A 22,379-nucleotide genomic window follows, 5' to 3' on the forward strand; every position below is an offset into this window, starting at 1 on the left:
GATTTGACCTTAGTACAAGGAGATAGGAATGGATCAATTTGCATTCTTCTACATGATAACCACCAGTTGTGCCAGCACCATTTGTTGAAAATGCTGTCTTTTTTTCCACTGGATGGTTTTAGTTCCCTTGTCAAAGATCAAGTGACCATAGGTATGTGGGTTCGTTTCTGGGTCTTCAAGCTTTTGTAGAAGCTGGATTTGGTGATACAAGCTTTTAGTCCCAGCATTCAGAAGGGAAGGCAGGAGGACCGCAATTTCCAGACAAGCCTGGGTACAGTGAGAGTCTCAAAACAAAATAAAACAAACCCAAGGGGACAGTGGCTGGCAAGATTTACAAGTAAAGTCAAGAGCGCCCTCTCGTGGAGATGAAGAACAGTGACCACCACCACCCCACTTGATTCTCTATTGTGATGAAAAACAGTGCCTTTCCCCCCCTCCTTCATTCTCAGTTGTAAAAAACAAACAAACAGATTTTTTCCTCCCCTCTCATTCTCCATTCTTCATCAATTTCCTCTGAAGAATACACTTTAGAAGGGCCACAAATAGACAGACGATAAGACACTTGATCTTGGCCAAAAGGCTACAGGGCAGCAATCCCAAGATCGGATATTAACTTTTCCTCCCAGAAGGCTGCAGCCTTATGTAGATCTTTATGTTCTGCTTGACATAGGACTTGACAAAGCCTGTTGAAAAGACCCCCAGGGAGTTCCCACCAAACCATCAGAGGCCTTCTCACAGACTCCAAGAGAAACTAAGGTTGGTGGGAATGCAGTTCAGTAGTGGAGTGCTTGCCTAGAACACACAGAGCTGGGCCTTGGCAGGATGAGGATGGGGAGGGGAGTGTTGGCCACAAAGGCTGAAGCATCCAGAGAGCACAAATGCATGCGAACAGGCACTGAAAGCCTCTGTGACTAGAGCAATCGTCTGGTATATAAAACCCATGGATTTCTCCACCCATTTCTCTATAGGAAAGTTTCCAGCTCGCAGGCAGGAGAAAGCACCAGAAAGTCCTTCAGTCCTTTCTGAGACTGTCAGGAAAAAACACACGGAGGTTGTACCAGTCCTTAGACCTACCTGGGTGCTCCTTGTTCTTACATATCTAATCAAAGCATGTACCCACTATGTCAGACCACATCATGTCAAAGGGGTGACAATCCAAGGTTCTGCCTGCAACTAGCCACTGTCTGGGGAAGGGATTATTACTGCCAGGTCTGAAATGAGTCTCGATAACACAGACCAAGCAGCCAAACCCAGCCCTCTCTAGGCCCATGTACTGGCTAGTTTTGTGACAACTTGACACAGCTGGAGTTATCACAGAGAAAGGAGCTTCAGTTGAGGAAATGCCTCCATGAGATCCAACTGTAAGGCATTTTCTCAATTAGTGATCAAGGGGAGAAAGGCCCCTTGTGGGTGGGACCATCTCTGGGCTAGCAGTCTTGGCTTCTATAAGAGAGCAGACTGAGCAAGCCAGGGGAAGCAAGCCAGTAAAGAACATCCCTCCATGGCCTCTGCATCAACTCTTGCTTCCTGACCTGCTTGAGTTCCAGTCCTGACTTCCTTGGTGATGAACAGCAGTATGAAAGTGTAAGCCGAATAAACCCTTTCCTCCCCAACTTGCTTCTTGGTCATGATGTTTGTGCAGGGATAGAAACCCTGACTAAGACAGCCACCCAGCCCCTCCTTCCTTTCTCTCCAATTGTTCATGGACTGTGTGATCGAAGTTTTGGGACTTGGAGAGAGTAGAGAAAGAAAATCTTGTATCCTGCTAAAAGAAAATGTATAGACTAGCCACTGTAAAGCAAACACCAGCACACCGATGTTCAGGCCTATGAGGCTGAGATTTATTGAAAAGTTTAAATACAAACCTTTAAGTTGTTACAAAGTTGTATCATTCTGCCTGTCTGTATGAGCCGATATCAAGTAATATTCCTGCATCTGTGGTACCTAATGCAGAATATCAGAAAACTTATCAACTATCCAGCTGGTGACAGCCATCGCCAGCAAGCCAAGTGAACAGATGTGGGCTTCCTGTACGCAGGCCCAAAGCAGGCTAAGTAAAACATTGTGCATACAACACTGATTCTCAAAGAGAAATTCCTGAGCTGAACTCTGTCTGAAAACATCATTTGTGTGAAAGGGAATCGGACCACTTGCCACCGCAACCAGCTTTAGCTTCATGCAGGCACCTTCACGGCAGCCATATTCACTTCTGACAAATCAGTGGTTTGTCCCTCCACAGAATGTTTCTCCACAGAAAAGTGACCGGACTACACATGCGGAACCAACAGAGCTCATTGTATTAATCTTCAAGTTTTTTATTTTTTTAATCAGTGCAAATTGCTTTTCAAGAGTCTACGCTTTTTTTGGGGGGGGTGTGGCTTGGCCTGAAAAATTTTGTTACTGAGGTCTGATGAAACTGAAGAAAGAATATTTACTCCTGCAGAAGCTGAGATAACACTGTATTTCACTAGGTAGCTAATGCATAAAAACATGAAAATGTTGTTTGGATAGGTGAACACAGGAACTCTGGGCTAGACAGTCCTCTAAGGCAAAGGGATGGGCACTGAGTACTTTGGGTTTTTTTTTCCTCCTTTGTCTTTGGTTTTCTAGAGACAAAGTCTCGCTTTCTAGAAGAACCCTAAATACTAGAGCAGTCTTCTGTCTCAACCTCTGGAGAACTAGGACTGTCGGTTTGCCCTGCCACGTGAAGCTCAGAGCAAGGAGCTTTTCATCGTGTGTTCAGGTCACTGGCAGACTTATTTTTGCTAGCAAACAACAGCTTGAAATGTCCTGTGGGTGTCCACTTGTGTTGGGTGGGAATATAAAAGCAACTGAGTAGCTTGTTTTACCTCAGAGGGTTTGAGGCAATGATTCGGTGAGTGAAGGGCTTGCTACACAGGCATGAGACCCTGAGTTCCTGTCCCTAGAATCAGGGTAAAAATGCCGGCTAGGACAGACACCCCATTCCGCAGCATTGGTGAGGGGGAAGGTAGAGACAGGCAGATCCTGGAGGCTCACGGGCCAACCAGTGTAACTGAAATAGCAGGCTCCCTGTTCAGCAAGAGACCCTGTTTCAAAAAGTAAGATGGGAATAACTGAGGAAGACACCCTAATGTGAGCCATTACCTCCACACAAGGAAGGGCTGGCCAGAACACAGCCCGCACACACTTAGGCACGTATGCACAGCACATATGCACCGAAAACAACCGTGAAAGGTAAACAAAAGGATTACAGAGACACTTAAAAGGCACCACTGGTTGTTGACGCTTGCTAGTCAGTCACAATGAAGCATAAGACAGCTAGCGTGCTTCTTATTAACCAGAGAGCAATGTACACCTTCGACATCATCATTTTCTTGCACATAAAAAATACAAATGACCTAGACAAGGAAAACACAAGGATTTTACAGAAATTAAGCAAACACCTGTTTTTTTTTCCCCCCTCTACTGAAGGGGAAGTGTTCAAGCCCAGCGTTCACTGGTATTTCTTCATTAGAGTGATTATTTCATCATACAGTTTCCAGGGGGCATCCAAACCCCAGATAAAATCCAGATGGTCCCATTCAGGAATGTTCTTGTGATACACCAACTTGGGGATTTGAGTCAGTAAGACAGTGATGTCATTGATGTCTGCTAGCCAGTCCCGGCCCCCGCTCCACAAAGCAGTGGGTAGACGCAGGTTTTTTATGCTGTACGAGGGAGGAAAACTCTACAAAAGAAAAAAAAAAAGAGTCATAGAAAGTTTTGCAATTATTCCCGTTATAATTTTTTTTAATTTTAATAAATGAAATCTCCATGGAAAAACAAATGCCTAGTAAGTTTGATTTGAAAGTAAAAATTTAATTTAAAAAACAAACAAACATGTTTTAAGAATTGCTGCCATTATGTTTTTCAGGTAGTCGTTATAAGGAGAAGTAGAATTGTGCGGCTCTTCCTCTTTGCTGCACTATAGGGACCACTTAATCCCCAGTGAGCATCACGGTTTTCCCCAGATGTGGAGTCAAGGCAGTAGAGCCAACTGAACAGGGAGGCACTGTGGGCTCATCTCCTCATGCCCTCTGAATGCAAGAGAAACCACACAAATCCTCCACGCCTCCATTTCCTGATCTTTCAGCCCCCTATGCAAGGGCTAGCTCAAGAATTAGGAAAAGCAGAGAGAAAGGTTCTCACACTTTAGGAAACGCAGTGATCAAAAATGGAAATTTTACTTAATGGAAAAGGCTTAAAAGCCATGCAATATGCCTGAGGTCTCACATCTAGCAAGCTGGCAGCTGCCTGAAGGCTCTTTGGTTCTAAGGAGTGCTTATGATTCTACTGAACCACAGTGATCCCTTATGCACAGCCTAAAGGATGGAGACAGGAGGCTTGGGCCATACCACCACTGACAGATCTGGGAAGATCTGAGTGGACTGAGAGAAAACTTCATAACCAGGCAATTCTGCCGAGAATATTCCCCCAGCAGCTGGGCTCAACTGAGTTCTGGAAGCCTAGGTTGGCTTCGGTGATGAAGCACATTTTAAAATTCTTACCTGGTTGTAATGAAAATAATTCTTTTCACTGCTTCCCCAGTCAAAAGCTTGAAGCTTTCCGTATTTAAAAACCTAAAAAATACAATTTGGAGGAAAAAAAAACTTAGCAGACATGAAATTTATAAAATAATATAAGAGGTTACTAGGGCTGGGCGGTGGTGGAGCACACCTTTAATCCTAGCACTTGGGAGGCAGAGGCAGGCGGATTTCTGAGTTCGAGGCCAGCCTGGTCTATAGGGTTAGTTCCAGAACAGTCAGGGCTACACAGAGAAACCCTGTCTCAAAAAACCAAAAAAAAAAAAAAAAAAAAAAGGTTACTAGGGTTAATTAGGTCCTCAGAAATCAAGTTATTCCCTAATTCAGGTCTATTTATCATTTCCGAATAATTATTTAAGGTAAATTTAAAACTGTACTATGGCTTCCTTTACCACATGACTGAATTTCTGACTGAATGGCTAGAAAAGTAGCTATGACCAGAGGATTACCTCTATGAGATGGACTTTATCTGTGTGGAGGTTTTCTGCTAACATTGGCTTCTTGGGCTTTTGTAAAGAGTAATTGATTTTATTTGGAGATGGCCATGTACACTAACGGTTAACTGGGAGCAAGTAAAGTTGTATCGCCAAGTGACACTATAATTATCATGGTTTGCATTCAGCATGACCTCTGATGTTCGCACAACAATGAAATCAGTGACATGTATGCAGCATTCAGTTTACCACTCTCACACATCACGCACACGGGTAAAGCACTAGGTGCTTAATAAGAATAGCTTGGAACTTAGCCTGAGCTCATGTGCTCAGCTAGCAGCACTACAGTGGATGGCATCAGAATGATATGAGGTCAGAATAATATGCAGATTCTAGGAACAGGCCTACAGAATTCAGATCCTGGATAGATATGGGGATAGGCCCAGGAGTCTATTTCTATCTGTGTCCTCAGTGGCAGTGGCTAGCTTGGTAAGGCCAGATGAGGATGGGACTCTTCCAAGAGAAACAAGTACCCAGGCTCTGGGCAGGACTGGAGGTTGGGTGTGGAGAGGCAAGAATAGGTTTGGCTGGGGAACAAGAGGATAAGCTAGTCAGATTCGGATTGGAGGATGCTGCGATTGCCAATTTGGCTAAATTTGGAATTAGCTAAGAGACATCTCTAGGCATGGCTGTGTCTATGAGGGTGTTCCCAGGGAGATGTATCTGAGGAGGACGGAAGATCTAGCCTTCAAGGTCATGTGTGGCATCCCATGGACTAGGGTCCTGGACTAAATTTTAAAAAACAAAAACATAAACAACAGTGGAACATGAGCTGAGCACCTGCCTCATTTCCTGGGGCCATCTGACTCCTGGAATCAAGGCCCAGTGGGAGAGCCCAGCAGGAGGGCAGTAACAAGAAAACACTAGGAAATAGCAGAGTAACCCCTGTGTGGACAGAGGGACATCACAGTGAGCAGAAGGGCAAAGGGCTGTCTCCACTGAGCTGTGGATTTGGAAATGCTGAAATCACACTGGCTAGAGATCGATGCTATTGGCCCTCAGCCTGCAGACTTTGACCGAGATCAGCTGATTACAGGGGCCAGAATCAGAGCAGACGACAGTTGGACTACAACCAGTTCAGCTGCTCTCATCCAAACTCAGTGCTCCTGGGGGGACCAGGGACATTGAGAATGAAATAAGACTCTTCTGTGACAATGACATAGCATGGCCTCAGGGCAGCCATAATCTCAACATGGCCAAGGGCCCCTGAAAGGCCAGGCTGGGGCATCTTTGAGAATGGGGCCCTTTTGAAGATATGTTCAAATAGCGAGGTAAAATATTCACACATGTTGGGGGAATTTTAGGATGAGGACTTGTGAAGAAAACGCATGATCATAAAAGAAATAGAGTAGAGAGTAGCGGGGCCCTGAAAGAAGGATATGGTGAGTCTCAGTGCTTTCCAGAGTTTAAGGCATCTTCTAAGTGGCGATTGTGAGCTGAAACTATGGCACAGACAGCGTGCATTCTGGGGCCCGTGCTCCAAGCCACAGCAAGCTCTGTCACCTGACACTTAGCTTTCCTGACACAATAATAACCTAAGAGGTAGCTCCGTAAGAGAAGCTTTCCAGAGGGCAGCTCACATCACACTTCTGCAGACAAGGCTCCAATCCCCATCAGTGACTTGCACACCTGGCCAGTAGAAGAGGCTGACGGCCGAGTTTTTAAAAATACAGATCCTTGTGAATGAAAAGGACTGAACCACTGATAAATAGGACATGGATCATCTCAAAAACAATTATGTTGAGAAAAGCAGCCAGACAAACAGCAAACAAATGCATTATAATATATGTCTCTCCTAACACAAACTCTGGAAAAGACAAGGTAAAGAATAGTGACAGAAAGCAGGTCAGTTGTTGTCACAGAAGGCATTAGCCAGGAACACAAGGGGACTTTTGAAACTGGCAAGTGATTCCTATCATACTTGAGACAATGGCATTATAGGTTATGCAAAAAAAAAAGTAGCAAGTTATACAACTTGCATTGCAATAAAAATGCAAAAATAAACACCCAAAGTATACATGCTCCAGTCCAAGTGAGTGAGAATCTCAGGGGATCCAGGAGTCTGCTTTCATTTTTATTTAATTTTTTTTTATTATTGTGTGTACAAGTTGAGAGAGTGTATGCACTTGTGAAGGTCAGAGAACTTTCTGTGAGTTCTGAGGGCTGATTACAAGTTGCCTGGCTTGCAGAGCCAGCCCTTTAGCTGCTGAGCCATCAGCACAGTCACAGGTTTGTTTTACCTATCTATCTATGTATCTATGTATCTATCTAACTATGTATCTATCTAACTATGTATCTATCTATCTATTTATCTATCTATATATCTATCTATATATCTATGTATGATCTATCTATCTATCTATCTATCTATGTATCTATATATCTATGTATGTATCTATGTATCTATATATCTATGTATCTATCTATGTATCTATCTATCTATCTATGTATCTATCTATCTATATATGTACCTATTTATGCATCTATATATCTATGTATGTATGTATCTATGTATCTATATATCTACCTATGTATCTATATAACTCTGTATCTATGTATATATATATATATGTATCTATATAACTATGTATCTATCTACCTATGTATCTATATATCTGTGTATCTATATATCTATGTATCTATCTAAGTATCTAAGTATTTATCTATCCACCCATCCATCTATTTATTTAAAAAGGATTGTTTATTTAATTTATGTATATGAGTACGCTGTATCTGTCTTCAGACACACCAGAAGAGGGCATCGGGTCCCATTACAGATGTTGTATGAGCCACCATGTGGTTGCTGGGATTTGAACTCAGGGCCTCTGGAAAAGCAGTCAGTGCTCCATCTCTCCAGCACTTATTTATGTTTTTAAGTATCTTACCTATGTCAGTTTATTTTTGTAGAGTGTGTGTGTGTGTGTGTGTCTGTGTCTGTGTGTGTGTCTCTGTGTGTCTGTGTGTGTATATAGAGGTCAGAGGATAACGTGGAGTACATTCTGACCTTGGACCTTGTTGGTTCTAGGAACAAACTCGGGTTATCAGGCTTGGCAGCAAGTGCCTTTATCCACTGAGCCAACCCCTAACTCCATAGTCTTCATTATTAAAAATCAGTGTTTATAGTCAGTTTTGCAATCCCATGTCTTAATTTTATTTAAACGAATGCTTTAGTAAAAGGTGAAATCCTCGAAGGAACACAGTAGTTCTGATGCAAGTGGCATCTGCCCAATTCTCAGAAACTGCTTTCTAAGACACCATTAGAACATCTTGGCTTGAAGCTTAAGCAGCAAAGTATTCCATGGTTGGGATAAAGTTAGTTGGAAAAGACCATTCTCAAAGATATATCCGAAGGTGGAAAAATATGTCCTCCATGACTGTCAAGTGGGAAAAGGAAAGCATACTCTAAAGCCATAGCAGGGAAATAAAATCCTCCTCAACATCACATATTCTACCTGCTATATCCTATAGCTGCTTCTTTTTGAAATGATTTAACAAGAGGCACCGAGCAAACTCAGAGAAATTTCCTGTCCCAAATGCAGAGACATTTCCGACTTCAAATGTGCCCTTACTTTCTATATGGGATTATTAGAATAATTTTATTTCCACTTGAAGATACTTACCTTTTTATCTGTATGTGAACTCCAACTGCTCTGGAACTGACATACATTGCTTATGGGATAAAATGACCAAAATTCTATTTCAAACTTAGTGACCCTCATTATCATACATGATTGCCTGTCCCCAGAGAACCATATTTCAGCAAACATGAAATAAAATAAATCTAGTCTACAATTAAAAAAAAAACAGGGAGGAAAAAGGAAGGGATCAGAGGAAAGGGATATATACATCTGAGTCAAAAATAAAGGGGAAGGAAGTCAGGGAGAGAAGAAAGAAACAATTCGACCCTGATTACTGTCCGATGAACCCATGCCTAACTCAGAGTATATTACGGGAGATACCAAAAGTGGCACCAAGCCAGTGACAAGCACCCATAACTGTAGGAAGAAAGGGAAAAGTGTGCAGAGTGATGCTCTGAGGATTCTTGGCTTGTCCAGTCCAAACGTTACCAAATACTAACGTCACACGAGTTCAACGGAACCCTTGGTTTGCTTACCTGACCCCAGTGTAACATGTTTTGCACAGAAGTTCCCGCAGGGCAGTGTGTTGTATACACATCCACTCTAGACTGAAAGATGAATATGATGAATTAGAGAATGAAAATAGTGTTAAGGCGATACTCATAAGTACGTTTATCTCTTCACAGGATAAAACAATACAAATCAAAACAGGTTTTTTTTTTTCAGACTGTTACTCTCTCGGAGATCAGAGCCTATCTGACTATGAATATATCCAACAAAAATGTCTGCATCTGCAGAGGACCTATGAAGGAAAGGCAACAGCGGAGCAAGTGCAATGGAGAACAGGCTGCAGCCACTGGTCATTTCTTATCTCTTCATGCTTCCCTAAATTGCCAAACTTTCAAGTACCATGTCTTCCTTTAATATTAAGGGGACCATTTGCTAAAGATACATGTGTTTCTCAAATGAAAACTCCAATGTCTGATGGGTCCAGGTCTGCATCTCTCACACAAATAAGCACATCCATAGACCATAACTACGTACCATATTTAAATTCTTCTCATTGAAGCCACATAGCAGGAAGAAGACATTTGCGCAAAGCTCCTTCATGATGACGTGAGTGCAAACGTGAATGCTCAGCCACTTCAGCATCGCACTCTGAGGGAGAAATTGCTTCTGTCCAAACATGTCCTGGAAATACAAAGAAACCCAAGAATGGGTCAGCATTTCAACCTGGTGTTCCAGCTTCACATGCCTTCAGAAGTACAGGCATACAAGCATCTCCGCAGGGGCCTCCGGAACATCAACTTTCAAAACATGAAAGTGATAAGACATACTAAACCAGATGTGCTTAGAGACACACACGACAAGAAGCCCCCTCACAGTGAAAAGACAGAGGAGCCGGGCGTGGTGGCGCATGCCTTTAATCCCAGCACTCGGGAGGCAGAGGCAGGCAGATTTCTGAGTTTGAGGCCAGCCTGGTCTACAGAGTGAGTTCCAGGACAGCCAGGGCTACACAGGGAAACCCTGTCTTGAAAAACCAAAAAAAAAAAAAAAAGGCAGAGACAGAAAGCTAAGTAAGTTTATAGTAGACCATTATGAAGGGAGCTGACCATGACCATTTGTTGACAGTCCCTAACAGGACTTCCGAGAAGATCCAGAGGCCCCAGCTAAGTGTGTTTCCCTCTACTCCCATATGGGCCTAATCCACCCCCTATAAGTAGGTTACTGTTTGTTTGTTTGTTTCAAAACAGGGTCCTGCTGTATTGCTCTGGCTGGCTTCATAGTTGTTATATAGCCCAGGCTGCCCCTAAACTCAGAAATCCTGCTGCCTCAGTCTCCCAGAGCCTGATATTGTAGCTGTGAGCTGCCATGCATGATTATTGCTAATTTACTATGAGATATTTTATGATGGTAGAACAGATGTATCATTTGAATCATTGCTTAATTGTTCAGTTCAGTGGCAAGCACATTCACGCTTATGCCATTATCTCTATGATCCACCCTCAGAAGCCTTGCTTCAGTGCCCATTAGACAGTTCATTACTCCTCACCTGCCCTGCCTCCAGCACCACATGGGCTTCTGTTAAGTTTTTCTAGAATATACCCACAGGACCAGTTTGTGAATTGTCTCTAACTTTTGCAGACAGAAACAGTCAACTATAGAAACCACTTGGCCCACAAGGCCAAATTCACTTGCTCTCTGGCTCTTTGTAAGAATTGTTTTCCAGTTCTCAGTGTACATTGTCCCTAACCAACAGTCAACTAAACCTGTGCACACGTTACAACCGGGACTGTCACTCCATTCTCAAGGCAGATCTTCATGTACTGTGGGATAGGGGACAGGTCTTCCTTATATGGAACTCAGACGTCTGTCCCTTTGTCATCTTGCTCACACACACCAACTCCAGGGCAAGCAAGAATAGAAAACTCAAATTCTACAAAGGAAATGTGGGTTGTGCTATGACCCCTTAAAAGGCTGACATTTAAGTCTTAATTGTCTGTATTTGAGAATGTTGGTATTTGGAGATTGGGTCTTTTCAGACAGAGGCTGGACCTTTAAGTATCCTTTTAAAGAAGAGAAATCTGGCCACAAAGATGAACATGTACACAGAGAAAACAGTGACTGATGGTGAAGGCAGATACTAAGATGATGCTTCTCCAAGCCAAAAAGGCCAAAGACGTGCAACATATTTGCCTGTGGATGCTAGTGAATAGTATGCAGAAGTTGCAAACTCAAATGAATGCAGCTGTGCATGCAGTCTGCTTCTCTGCCTCTGAGAGGATGATTGGTGAATAGCAACAACTTTGACGAAACTGAATGCCCCTGCTGAGCTCAGTACTACAATTGTAACCACTACTCCTTCTATTGTTCGGGCTTATCACTAATCCACAAGATGACAAAGCAAAGCTTCCTTTTTCCTCCCGTAAGAAAAAAGTCAGTTATCCGATCTGCAGTGTAAATATCACACTACTTTAAATGTATAATACTCTATTCTAGTTTCTTCCAGAAAATTTACCCATCCACAGACAGCCTGTGATCCACAGAGAGTCTGTGATCTTTGTCCGTTAAGATTTCTATTACTTGTGATAAAATACTTTTTTTTCTGTTGGGGGAGAAGGCATTTATTCCAGCTTATAGTTCCACATCACAGTGCGTTATTTAAGGAAGTCAGGACAGGAACTGACACTGAGCAGGGACCTGGAAGTAGAAGCAGATACAGAGTCCTGCTCCCTGGCTTGCTCCCTCATGGCTTGCTCAGCCTGCTTTCTTTTTCTTTTTTNCTTTTTTTTTTTTTTGGTTTTTCAAGACAGGGTTTCCCTGTGTAGCCCTGGCTGTCCTGGAACTCACTCTGTAGACCAAGCTGGCCTCGAACTCAGAAATCCGCCTGCCTCTGCCTCCCGAGTGCTGGGATTAAAGGCGTGAGCCACCACGCCCGGCTCAGCCTGCTTTCTTAAAGCAATCAGGATCACCTGCCCAGGGATAGCACTATTAGGAATAGGCTACTCTCTCTTGAATCAATCACTCATTAAGAAAATGCCCACAGAGGCTTGCCTACATGACAATTGAGACGGGGAATTTTCTCAGTTAGAGGATTTCTATTCCCGAATGATGGTAGCCTATATCAAGCGGACATAAATCTAGCCAGCACACTGTTAAATCAATCTTCTGTTGGATCATGTATCAATACCTACGAACAGACATCAATTAGATCGGAATGATCTCTTTCAGAAAAGCAATAGAAGAAAGAGTTGGCTAAAAAAGGACCAGGAAGTAACTCTCACATGGAGACAAGGGCATGTGACATGGAAAGTTAGCCCATTCACAACTCCAGGCTTAGTGTCTACAAAGTGGTCATTTGATGGGTTAGTAAGTTTTATATTCGTATTTTTTTTTCAAAGGATTAGAGGGGAACACTTTGCTGCCGCAAAAGCAACATGTATTTTTTAGAGAAGCTAATTCAAATATGTTGTGAATATCTGCTCACTTTTTTGTTTGTCTGTTTTTTGTTTTCCTTGTTTTGTTTTGTGAGTTTTTGTTTAAACTTTCCCAGTGTGTGCCATAAACCACTGTAGTCTGAAATCATGGTTCCTCAAGGCCAGGCCCACCGTCTTCATCAGAATCACAGAGAATGTTTTAAAAACACAGATCCCTGCCGGGCAGTGGTGGCGCACGCCTTTAATCCCAGCACTTGGGAGGCAGAGGCAGGCAGATTCGAGGCCAGCCTGGTCTACAAAGTGAGTTCCAGGACAGCCAGGGCTACACAGAGAACCCCTGTCTCGAAAAACCAAACCAACCAACCAACCAACCAAACAAACAAAAAAATGTAGACCCATGATCCCCACTCCAGAATTTACAAAATGTAATATCAAAGTGGACTGGGAGGAGGTGTGACATTTCTACATTGACAAAGCTAACTTATAAACTCTAGGGAACAAGCTAGACTTAGAACATTCATTCCTACAGCAGTAACCACATCCCCCTGTCTCTACTCTAGAGATGCCCCTCGCCCAGCCTGAATGTCCACAGCAGTCCAGCTAATTAATAGCAGGTCTTTATAATCAAAAGCTGTCTATGGAACATTTAATAAGAAAATCAAATCCCAGGCAATCTGTCCCTGGGAGATAAGCAACATGCAGAACAATCTATAGAATTGGATACCATCTACATTGAAACAAAATGATTCATCTCTCTTGGTGCATCTCTATGTGCATACATTCATATGTGGCGTCTGTAGGAAAAGACCTCTAAAACGAGTAATCCTAAAGAAAGGACTTATGGAGGTGGCCTAGTAGTCAGGAGGTACGTGTAATTTCTGAAGTGTTTGTAATCCAAATCAGCACTATTAACAAAGACAGTCAAAACAAAGTTTTATCAGCATGTTTGCTGGTGCAATGACTTCCTGCCACAACAGTCTGACTAAATTGCTGTAGCTCTTTATAACCCAAAACCTACCAAGTAGCAGTTAAAAAGACAATGAAGCATAACACTGTGATCCTTCCACCTCAGTAGCTGTCAGGTTTTGAGATCAGAGGAAAGTACATCCTTCCTGTGAGAGACTTTAAAAACAGCCTGAGAGAGAGAGCTTTGTTACACCTACCTTGAAGTAATGAGTCACTTAATATCACGGAGAAGTTCTAAGAACCAAGTTCTCAAGCAATGTGATTATTGTGCAACCCTCTCACAGTAATATCCTTACACAATCATAGGTGGTACAGGTTAATTACTTGACACAACCTCATGGCACAATCAAAAAATGTGGTGAATGTGAGACTCAGGAGTCCACTGCTGTCACATCGTGCTACGTGCCTTTGCATTAAGCATTTTTGCAAGACCAAAGAGTACATGCTAAGGTAATGATTAAAAGGAAAGGGTATGAATAAATCAGTAGTAGGTATTGTCAAGTATGACATTATTCTGGTTTGCTGTTATGAGACACTAACCAAGAGCAAACTGGGAGAGAAAAGGCTGTATTTCATCTTACACACCCAGCTCACATTCCATCATTGACAAAGTCAGAGAAGAAGTTAAGGTGAGAACCATTGAGCTTCTCACCGATTCACACACACAGGCTAATGCTTGGGCAGCTTTCTTATACAACCCAGGACCATCTGCACGGAGATGACATTGCCAGTGGCCTGGGACCTCCTGTATCAATTAATTGTCAAGACAATCCCCTACAGACACTCCACAAGTCAATGTGATTTAGATAATTCCTCAATTAGGACTCTTCTTAAATGATCCTAGGCAGTGTCTAGTTGGCAGTTACAGCCAACTATGTCATAAACAATGTGCAAAACTATATGGCTGACACTTTCAGATAACTCTTGTCACCATAAGTTATTGTATACGAGCATCACCACAAATTGTGAATTGTATGTTAGACTATGATGTCATTAGTGGATAGGTAGTTTTCAGCTTCACTGTAATCTATTAGGATCACAATCCAATGCACGGTTTTTCATTGTAAAAAAAAAAATTACAGGGCTGGAAGTATGACTCAGCCACTAAAGGTTAGGCTCACAACCAAAACATGAAAAAAACCACAGACACAGCATATGACTGTTATAATGCTGTATAGGATTTGACATGCATTTGTGTCTATATATAATACATAAGAGAGGAATAATGGACTAACCGGTCTTAAAGAACTTAAACTCCTTCTCCTGAGTGCTGTTTCCCCCTTTGAATACAGCTTAGAGTTGCATAGCTTTGGGGCTAAGCACTAATATGCTTACGAGTCATATTATAAAATATGCTCTATTAAGATAATGTCCTAGATTGTATTCTGCATGGCTAGGGACAGGCACATAGGAATGGCACATATCCTGTCACCTACCTCCTGTCCACTCCTGCACACCCACATGCCCTATGGATGAAAAGAACTCTTAGAACACTTAAGGTACCTTTCCAAAGACTTCCTTGTACCCTCCTTGTACGGTGGATAGGGAACTGGACAAACATGTTCACAAAGAAAACATGCCACTGAGTGTTGAGTTAACGGGACAGCCCCCTAGCTGCCTCTGCGGTGGAGCGGGGGGTTGGGGGGTAGGTGAAGGCAAGCACACCCACTGATCTCGTAAGAGCAGGTACAGAGGACACTGCCATTTCTCCTCTAATGACCAATTTCTCAGCTCAGAAGAGAGTATCTGAGGAGAAGCAAAACTGGTGGGACCCAAGTACCTTGAGAAGAGGGTCTGGCAAGCGTCCCAATTGAAGTAGTGGGCCTGTAGCAAAATTGAGAGACAACACGGGAGCCAAGACTAAAAACATTTTAATCTTCTTTGCCAGCTCAGGCATCTGTGAAAAAGCTATGAAACCTGCAGAGCAAAAGAAAGAATTAGCTAGATCTTCTAGGAATTACTCACAAAAGAACATGTGAACGGTCAGCCATTGTACCCTACAGAGGAAGCCCAGGAACTATACAAGTGACACTTCTCTTGTACACTTGAACAGAGTTCTTAAAACGCCCTGGCTCAGAAACACTGAATTTGGTTCTAGATTTAAGTCTACAATATGCACAGAAAGAAGATAAGAGAATGGGGCTGGAGAGGTGGCTCAGCAGTTAAGAGCACTGACTACTCTTTCGAAGGTCCTGAGTTCAATTCCACATGGTGGCTCACAACCATCTGTAACGAGATCTGGCGCCCTCTTCTGGAGTGAGCTTCAATGTACTTACATATAATAAATAAATAAATCTTGAAGAAGAAGAAGAAGAAGAAGAAGAAGAAGAAGAAGAAGAAGAAGAAGAAGAAGAAGAAGAAGAAGAAGAGAACCAAAAAGTCTTCCCTGTTCCCATGGCAACATGAACCTCTACAGCTCCACCCCACAGATCTACTTCTCCCCTGCTTTCCATTCCTAATTGGCAGACCATCCAAGCAGAACACCAGTGTCTCAAAAATCACATTTGGACTTCCATTGCTGGAAAGTATCTTTTACACTTCTCTTAGATCAGCCGCTGCTACTCGTCCCTAGGACACTTTAGAAACCATGGATTTTCACAGACACGAAAGAAGTATTATTAATTACAACCGTGCAGCTCTATTTCCTGGAAGGCAGGGTAATCTAATAACATGTTAACACTCAAGCTTTTCCCTTTGTGAGTCTCTATGCAGAATGTATTCCATGTGTCGTGAATAAGACAGTGCTAGTGAACACCTAACGTCAGAATCTAAGAAATGATGGAATATGTTTGCATGCTTGTAAAAATTTAGTCTTGATTTGCAGTTTTTAAACTTTGTAAAATTTTGTACTTGTATTTATAATGATAATAATTAAAAAAAAACATATTGAGCTGAGTAAACAGCTTACTCCATAAAGTGCTTGCCATACAAACAGAGCCTGAGTTTAATCCCCAAAGCCCATGTCACAAAGCCACGTGTGGTAGGCTGCACTTTGAGTTTCAGCACCGGATGGCAGGAACAGGTGAATCTTTTTTGAGGCTGGCTGGCCAGATAATCTAGCCTATTTAGTGTCTAGACTTTATCTCAAAAGAACAAGACAGACAATGCCTGAGGGAGACAGCTAAGACCAGGCCTGTACAACACACTGGCCACACATACACAAACACACACACTTGAAAACATGTTAGTTTTATAATACATGAACGAAACATGCAAATAGCTTCCCAAAGGTATAAAGTATGAGCTGTCATCTTTGTGGTTAGTTATGCTTGACTTAACTTAATTTCTTTGATTACTAAGGTATCTATTTTGGGTGAAACTACAGGTTAGACCCTGGGATTCAAACATGCTAGGCAACCTCTGAGATGAACCCCACCTGGGGCAGTTAACATTTAAGTATATTTTCTTATTGACTCTTTAAGGTTTCTAACATTAGAAAACTTCCCATTTTTCTACCCTCTCACAGTCTTATGTTCCTTAAAACTGGGAAACACATAACATATAGCCTACATCCATTCTTTCAATTTTAAGAAACTTGATCATCTATATTAAATTCCGAATTTCTATAGATTATTGCTGAAAATCCCTTGCCCTATTCATGATTTCTGCCTGTCATTTTAAAAAACGGTATTTTAAGTAATGTCATTTTGTGTATTTCACTTCTAAGACACATTTTCTTTGACCTCTTTATTGGATACATACCTATGGTGCAGCCTTGAGAATGACCCACATAATAGATTTGTTCTTGGCCAGTTTTATTCAAAATGTAGTTAATTGAAGCAGGTAGGTCATATTTTGCCATCTCATCAAAACTATAATCCAAAAAACAAAGAACTCTTTAATTGAAATAGCACACAAATATAGAATAGCATGCAGACACTTAGCATGAAGTGGTGTCAGCACACAGTGAACATGGCCGAATAATCAATCTTACATGCGTTCAGAACACTAACCAAGGACCAAGGAAGTCCCCAGCATTCCTGCCAAATTGTACACCCTAAAGGTAACACCTCGAAGGTTTGACATTACAAATTAGCTTGATTCACTGCACACAGTTGGGATAAAGACACATGTCTTCTTTTATTCCTGGCTTCCTCCAGGTTGGTATGGGACTATAGATGTTTATTCTCATCTTATTATGTTAATATGCCACACTTGATTAACTGGATTTGCTGTGGGTATGCATTTGAGTATTCGTTATTATAAACAGTGTTACAATGAACATATTCTAATAACTGCTTTTGGGTAAAAGCTCTCACTCCCGTGATTCATGACCAGGATGACTCTAGTTTTATCAAAGGAAAGCAAACCTTTAACCATTTACAACGCCAACCTTCTATAATACCTGGCACACTAGGATGTACTCTTTTAACCAGATAGGGGTGTGTTTGTGTGTGTGTGTGTGTGTGTGTGTGTGTGTGTGTGTGTGTGTTAGCATTCCTTCTAGGCTCTGCCCAACAGTTACCTGCCAACAGCCAGGTAGGCCTGTTTTCCTATAAAAGGGGCTGTTTGGCCCCTCTTCCCTTTCTCTGCCCTTTCTCTCTGACTTTCTTCTCTGCCTGACCCCTTTCTCCCTCTCTCTGCACCCCCCCACCTCTCTCTCCATGTGTTTCTGGCCAGCCTCTCTTCTCTTTCTCTTTCTCTTTCTCTCTCTCTTTCTCTGTCCTTCTGTCTCTCCTCCCTTCTCAACTCCCCTTCCCATGCCCTAAATAAACTCTATTCTGCACTATACCTGTACTTTCTGGTACCTCAGGGGGAAGGGATGCCTTACTTAGCATGGGCCCACTTCTTCATGTACCCCTCCCACTTCACCATACTACACTCTTCAAATATATCCTGACCTTTTTTATAAAACACAACAGTGTATGTATGTATGTATATCTGCGTGAACATGTGTGTGAGACTCTATGTGTGTATGTGCATGTGAGTATGTGCATATGTGTGAATGTATGTGTATGTGTGTATATGTGTGTGAGTCTGTATATGTATGTGTCTGCGAGTATATGTGTATGGATGAGTGTGTGAGCGTGTGTGTGTGTGTGTGTGTGTGTGTGTGTGTGTGTATGTGTGTGCAAGAGAGAGCGAGGAGAGAAGGGACAATCCCAGTGTGAGGAAACACTTAGAACACCCCAGACTCTGTGGAGGGATTCTTCCTTGAATCTTTTCCTTCAGGCCTCAGTGACTTTATGAGCTAGGACTTTATTATCCCCAATTTATAGATGAGGAAACAGACACAGTTTATACCCTGTGTCAAGTATCACACAATAATTCATTGGTGGAGCCAGAAGTAAGAAAGAGAGAGACAGAGAATAATAGAATGAATAAACATGTAACATGTGAGTGTTACTAGGGAGATGGGGAGATTGCCTGAGAGTTAACCTAGCAGCCCACACTGAAGGCCAGGAATGGTAAGAACGCCTTAAGAATTCCTAGCTGAATCTTAAAACTTATTTAGATTTACTTATTTAGATTTACCTTCATGACTGTTTTTAAATCCCAGACAAGCTTCACAAAGTTTCAAAAGATATCAGCTCCCTTTTTATACAACTTCAGGGTTACTCTTGAACTTCACCTGTCTGCCTTAAGGATGTGAACGATACAGACAGAAGCAAGTCATAATCAACTGTGATATACCTGAAGGCCCAGAACTCATCTTGATCTATGGAGAGGGTCTTGTGCTTCAGAGACCAGGTGTTTCCTCTGCTGTTTCCCATCCACACATCAAAGCCAGCATCCGCCAGGAGGAAGCCCAAGCTGCTGTTGTCAATGTTTGTGACCCAGTTACTAGAATCTGCCAGCAAGCCGTGCTGAAGATACACAACTGGTCTGGGACCTGAAAAACATTGATATTTAGAAGCTGTTAGCTCCAACCTTCTCAGCAAACATGATGCTTTGCTAAACAGCCAACTGTTAGGAGGACCAAAGCCATTAGAGCAGCAGAAGCTAATTAATATATGGAGCCAACAATGCATGCCTGTAAAACCTGAGGGCTGTGTTTTCCTTAAACAGTGTTAACAAGGAAGCAGCAAAACTTCACTTTTTTCCCTTCTGTTTTGCATACCTAGTAACAAAACATTGACTTGAGCATCAAAAAAGGGAACTGAAAGGAACACACAACCGTGAGATGGCTCTGTACACTTGCAGCCATGGCTGAACCCTAAACAGAGATAGCATCAACTGCTGGCCACAATGCAGGGCAGTGGGACTTCACCTCCACTGATGGCAAAAGCACAAGAGGTCAGCTCAGGAACTTGGGAAAATTCCACCAGACCCCTCCCCTCCTGGAAGAGAAAGGCCATAGAGCACATAGGCACCTCCCCCCTTTGCGGGTAGGGGAGGCCTAGAGCATGTAGACACACTCCCAGACTGACCTTTGTCCACCTACAGACAAGGGAAGTTCTTGCCACCTCATTCCCTAAAGACCAACCAGTTTAAAAGTCACACTATTCTGCCAGTCACATTGTGCCTACTGGCTGCAGCTCTGAAAACTGTATAAAAGCTCAAACATGCTGCTCAGGGTTGGGGTCAGGGTCGTTCTCTCTCCTTTCAGTGCAGGGAAACATGCTGGAACAATCAAATTCTTCTTGATTTGCATCGATCCCTGACTCCAAGTTGTTCACTTTGGGGGGCTCAGTAAGTTAAGGCTCCACAGAGTCTTACACACACAAACACACACACACACACACACACACACACACACACACACACACACACACACACAAATGCTTAGCAGAGCTTTGCTCGTCATTTGTAACATATGAGCAGAACTAAGTATAGACACTGGACAACAGTGACTTATAAATGTGTACAACTGAGGGTATTTATAAAATATAAGGCTAAGCATGTACAGGAACAGAAATGTTGATGTGTATAGTGGATTTATTCATACTGCAAAAATTTGGAAATCTTGGTTATTTAACCCTGCATCTGCTCGATTTTGGTATAACCCTAAATCTGTTATAAAAAGCAAATTAGGGAAACAACACCTTTCACAATAGCCACAAACAATATAGAATTCCTTAGAATTCTAACCAAGCAAGTGAAAGGCCTGTATGGCAAGAACTTCAGATCTCTGGAGAAAAAAAACTGTAAAAGATAGAAAAATCTCCCATGCTCATGGATTGGTAGGGTTAGCATAGTAAGAATGGCCATCCTACCAAAAGCAATCAACAGATTCAACACAATTCCCATCAACATTCCAGGACAATTCTTTACAGACCTTGAAAGACCAATACTCAACTTCCTATGGAAAAATGAAAAATGCAGGATACCTAAAACAGTTCTGTACAATAAAAGAACTTCTGGAGGTGTCATCATCCATGATTTCAAGCTATACTACAGAGAAATAATAATTAAAAACCACATAGTACTGGCATAAAACAGACAGGTTGATCAATGGAATCAAATCAAAGACCCAGAAGTATACCCACATACCAATGAACACTTGATTTTTGACAAAGAAGCCAATATTATACAATAGAGAAAAGAAAGCATCTTCAAAAACTGATGCTGGTCTAACTGGATGTCTGCATGCAGACTAATGCAAATAGACCCATATTTATCATCCCACACAAAACTCAAGTCTAAGACAACAACAACAAAACCAACCAAACAAACAAAAACCCAGATACACTAAATCTAACAGAAGAGAAAGTGGGAAATAGCCTTGAACACACTGGCATAAGAGACATCTTTCTGAATAGAACACCAATAGTTCAGATACTAAGATCAACAATAATGAATGGGACCTCTTGAAACTGAAAAGCTTCTGAAAGACAAAGGATACCATAAAGAGGGCAAAACAGCAGCCCAAAGAATGGGAAAAGATCTTTACCAACTCCACATCAGACGGAGGGCTGATATTCAAAATATATCAAGAGCACAAGAAACAAGAAATCTACAAACCAAATAACCCAATTAAAAAATAGTGTACAGAGCTAAACAGATTTCTCAGCAAAGGAATCTCTAATGGCCAAGATGTACTTAGAGTCATTCAACATTCTTAGTCATCAGGAAAATACAAATCAAAACAACTCTGAGATTCATCTTATACCCAGAGTGGCTAAAATTAAAAACTCAAGCAACAGCTCATGCTGACAAGGATATGGAGCAAGGGGAACACTCCTCCATGGCTGGTGGGGGTGCAAAGTTGTACACACACTTTGGAAATATATTTGGCAGTTTCTCAGAAAACTGGAAACAGATCTACCTCAAAACCCAGCAGCACCACTCTTGGGCATACACCCAGAAAGACTTGTTCATAGCAGCTTCATTTATAATAGCTAAAAACTGGAAAAAACCTAGATGTCCCTCAACTTTAAAAAATGGATAAAGAAAATATGTACATTTACACAATGGACTATTACTAAGCCATTAAAATAATGACATCATGAAATTCTGCAGGCAAATGGATGAAATTAGAAAAGAAAATTCTGAGGGAGGTAGACCAGACTCATAAAGACAAACATGGCATGCATTCATTTATAAGGGAATATTTGCCATAAAGTACAGGATAACCATGCTACAAACCACAAATCCAAAGAAGCTAAGTAACAAGAAGGGTCCAAAAGGGGACACTTGAATCTTACTGAGAAAGGGGAATAGATTAGGCATCCATTAGGGATGGATGGAGGGAGGGAACTGGGGGGAGGAGGAGTAGGGATAGCAACAGAAGGGAAAAGGTGGTGGGGAAGGATGGAGAGGGGAGTACTGGGAGAAACAACCTGATTGTGGCAGGGGTATCTCTGGGATGAGCTAGAAACCTAGGACAATAGAAACTCCCAGGAATCTATGAGGATGACCCTAGCTAAGACTCCCAGAAATGGAGGAAATGAAGCC

The 22,379-nt window shown here is 42.0% G+C and overlaps 1 protein-coding gene across 2 annotated transcripts in view; it reads right to left on the minus strand.

Moving 5' to 3' along the window:
- Nucleotides 1–1,819: 1,819 nt before the first annotated feature.
- Lipa (lipase A, lysosomal acid type) overlaps nt 1,820–22,379 on the minus strand; it is a 33,815-nt gene continuing 13,255 nt past the window's right edge. For both annotated transcript variants that reach the window (XM_021151828.2, XM_029472561.1), the window contains 7 exons: nt 19,176–19,374; nt 17,244–17,353; nt 15,322–15,458; nt 9,682–9,828; nt 9,174–9,245; nt 4,530–4,601; nt 1,820–3,709 (listed from right to left, as the gene is read on the minus strand). In XM_021151828.2, the coding sequence (XP_021007487.1) occupies nt 3,476–3,709; nt 4,530–4,601; nt 9,174–9,245; nt 9,682–9,828; nt 15,322–15,458; nt 17,244–17,353; nt 19,176–19,374 (971 nt within the window). In that variant the 3' untranslated portion in view covers nt 1,820–3,475. The remainder of the gene's footprint in view (nt 3,710–4,529; nt 4,602–9,173; nt 9,246–9,681; nt 9,829–15,321; nt 15,459–17,243; nt 17,354–19,175; nt 19,375–22,379) is intronic.

The sequence above is a fragment of the Mus caroli genome, chromosome 19, assembly GCF_900094665.2.
Source record: "Mus caroli chromosome 19, CAROLI_EIJ_v1.1, whole genome shotgun sequence".
In the NCBI taxonomy this organism is placed as follows: Eukaryota; Metazoa; Chordata; class Mammalia; order Rodentia; family Muridae; genus Mus; species Mus caroli.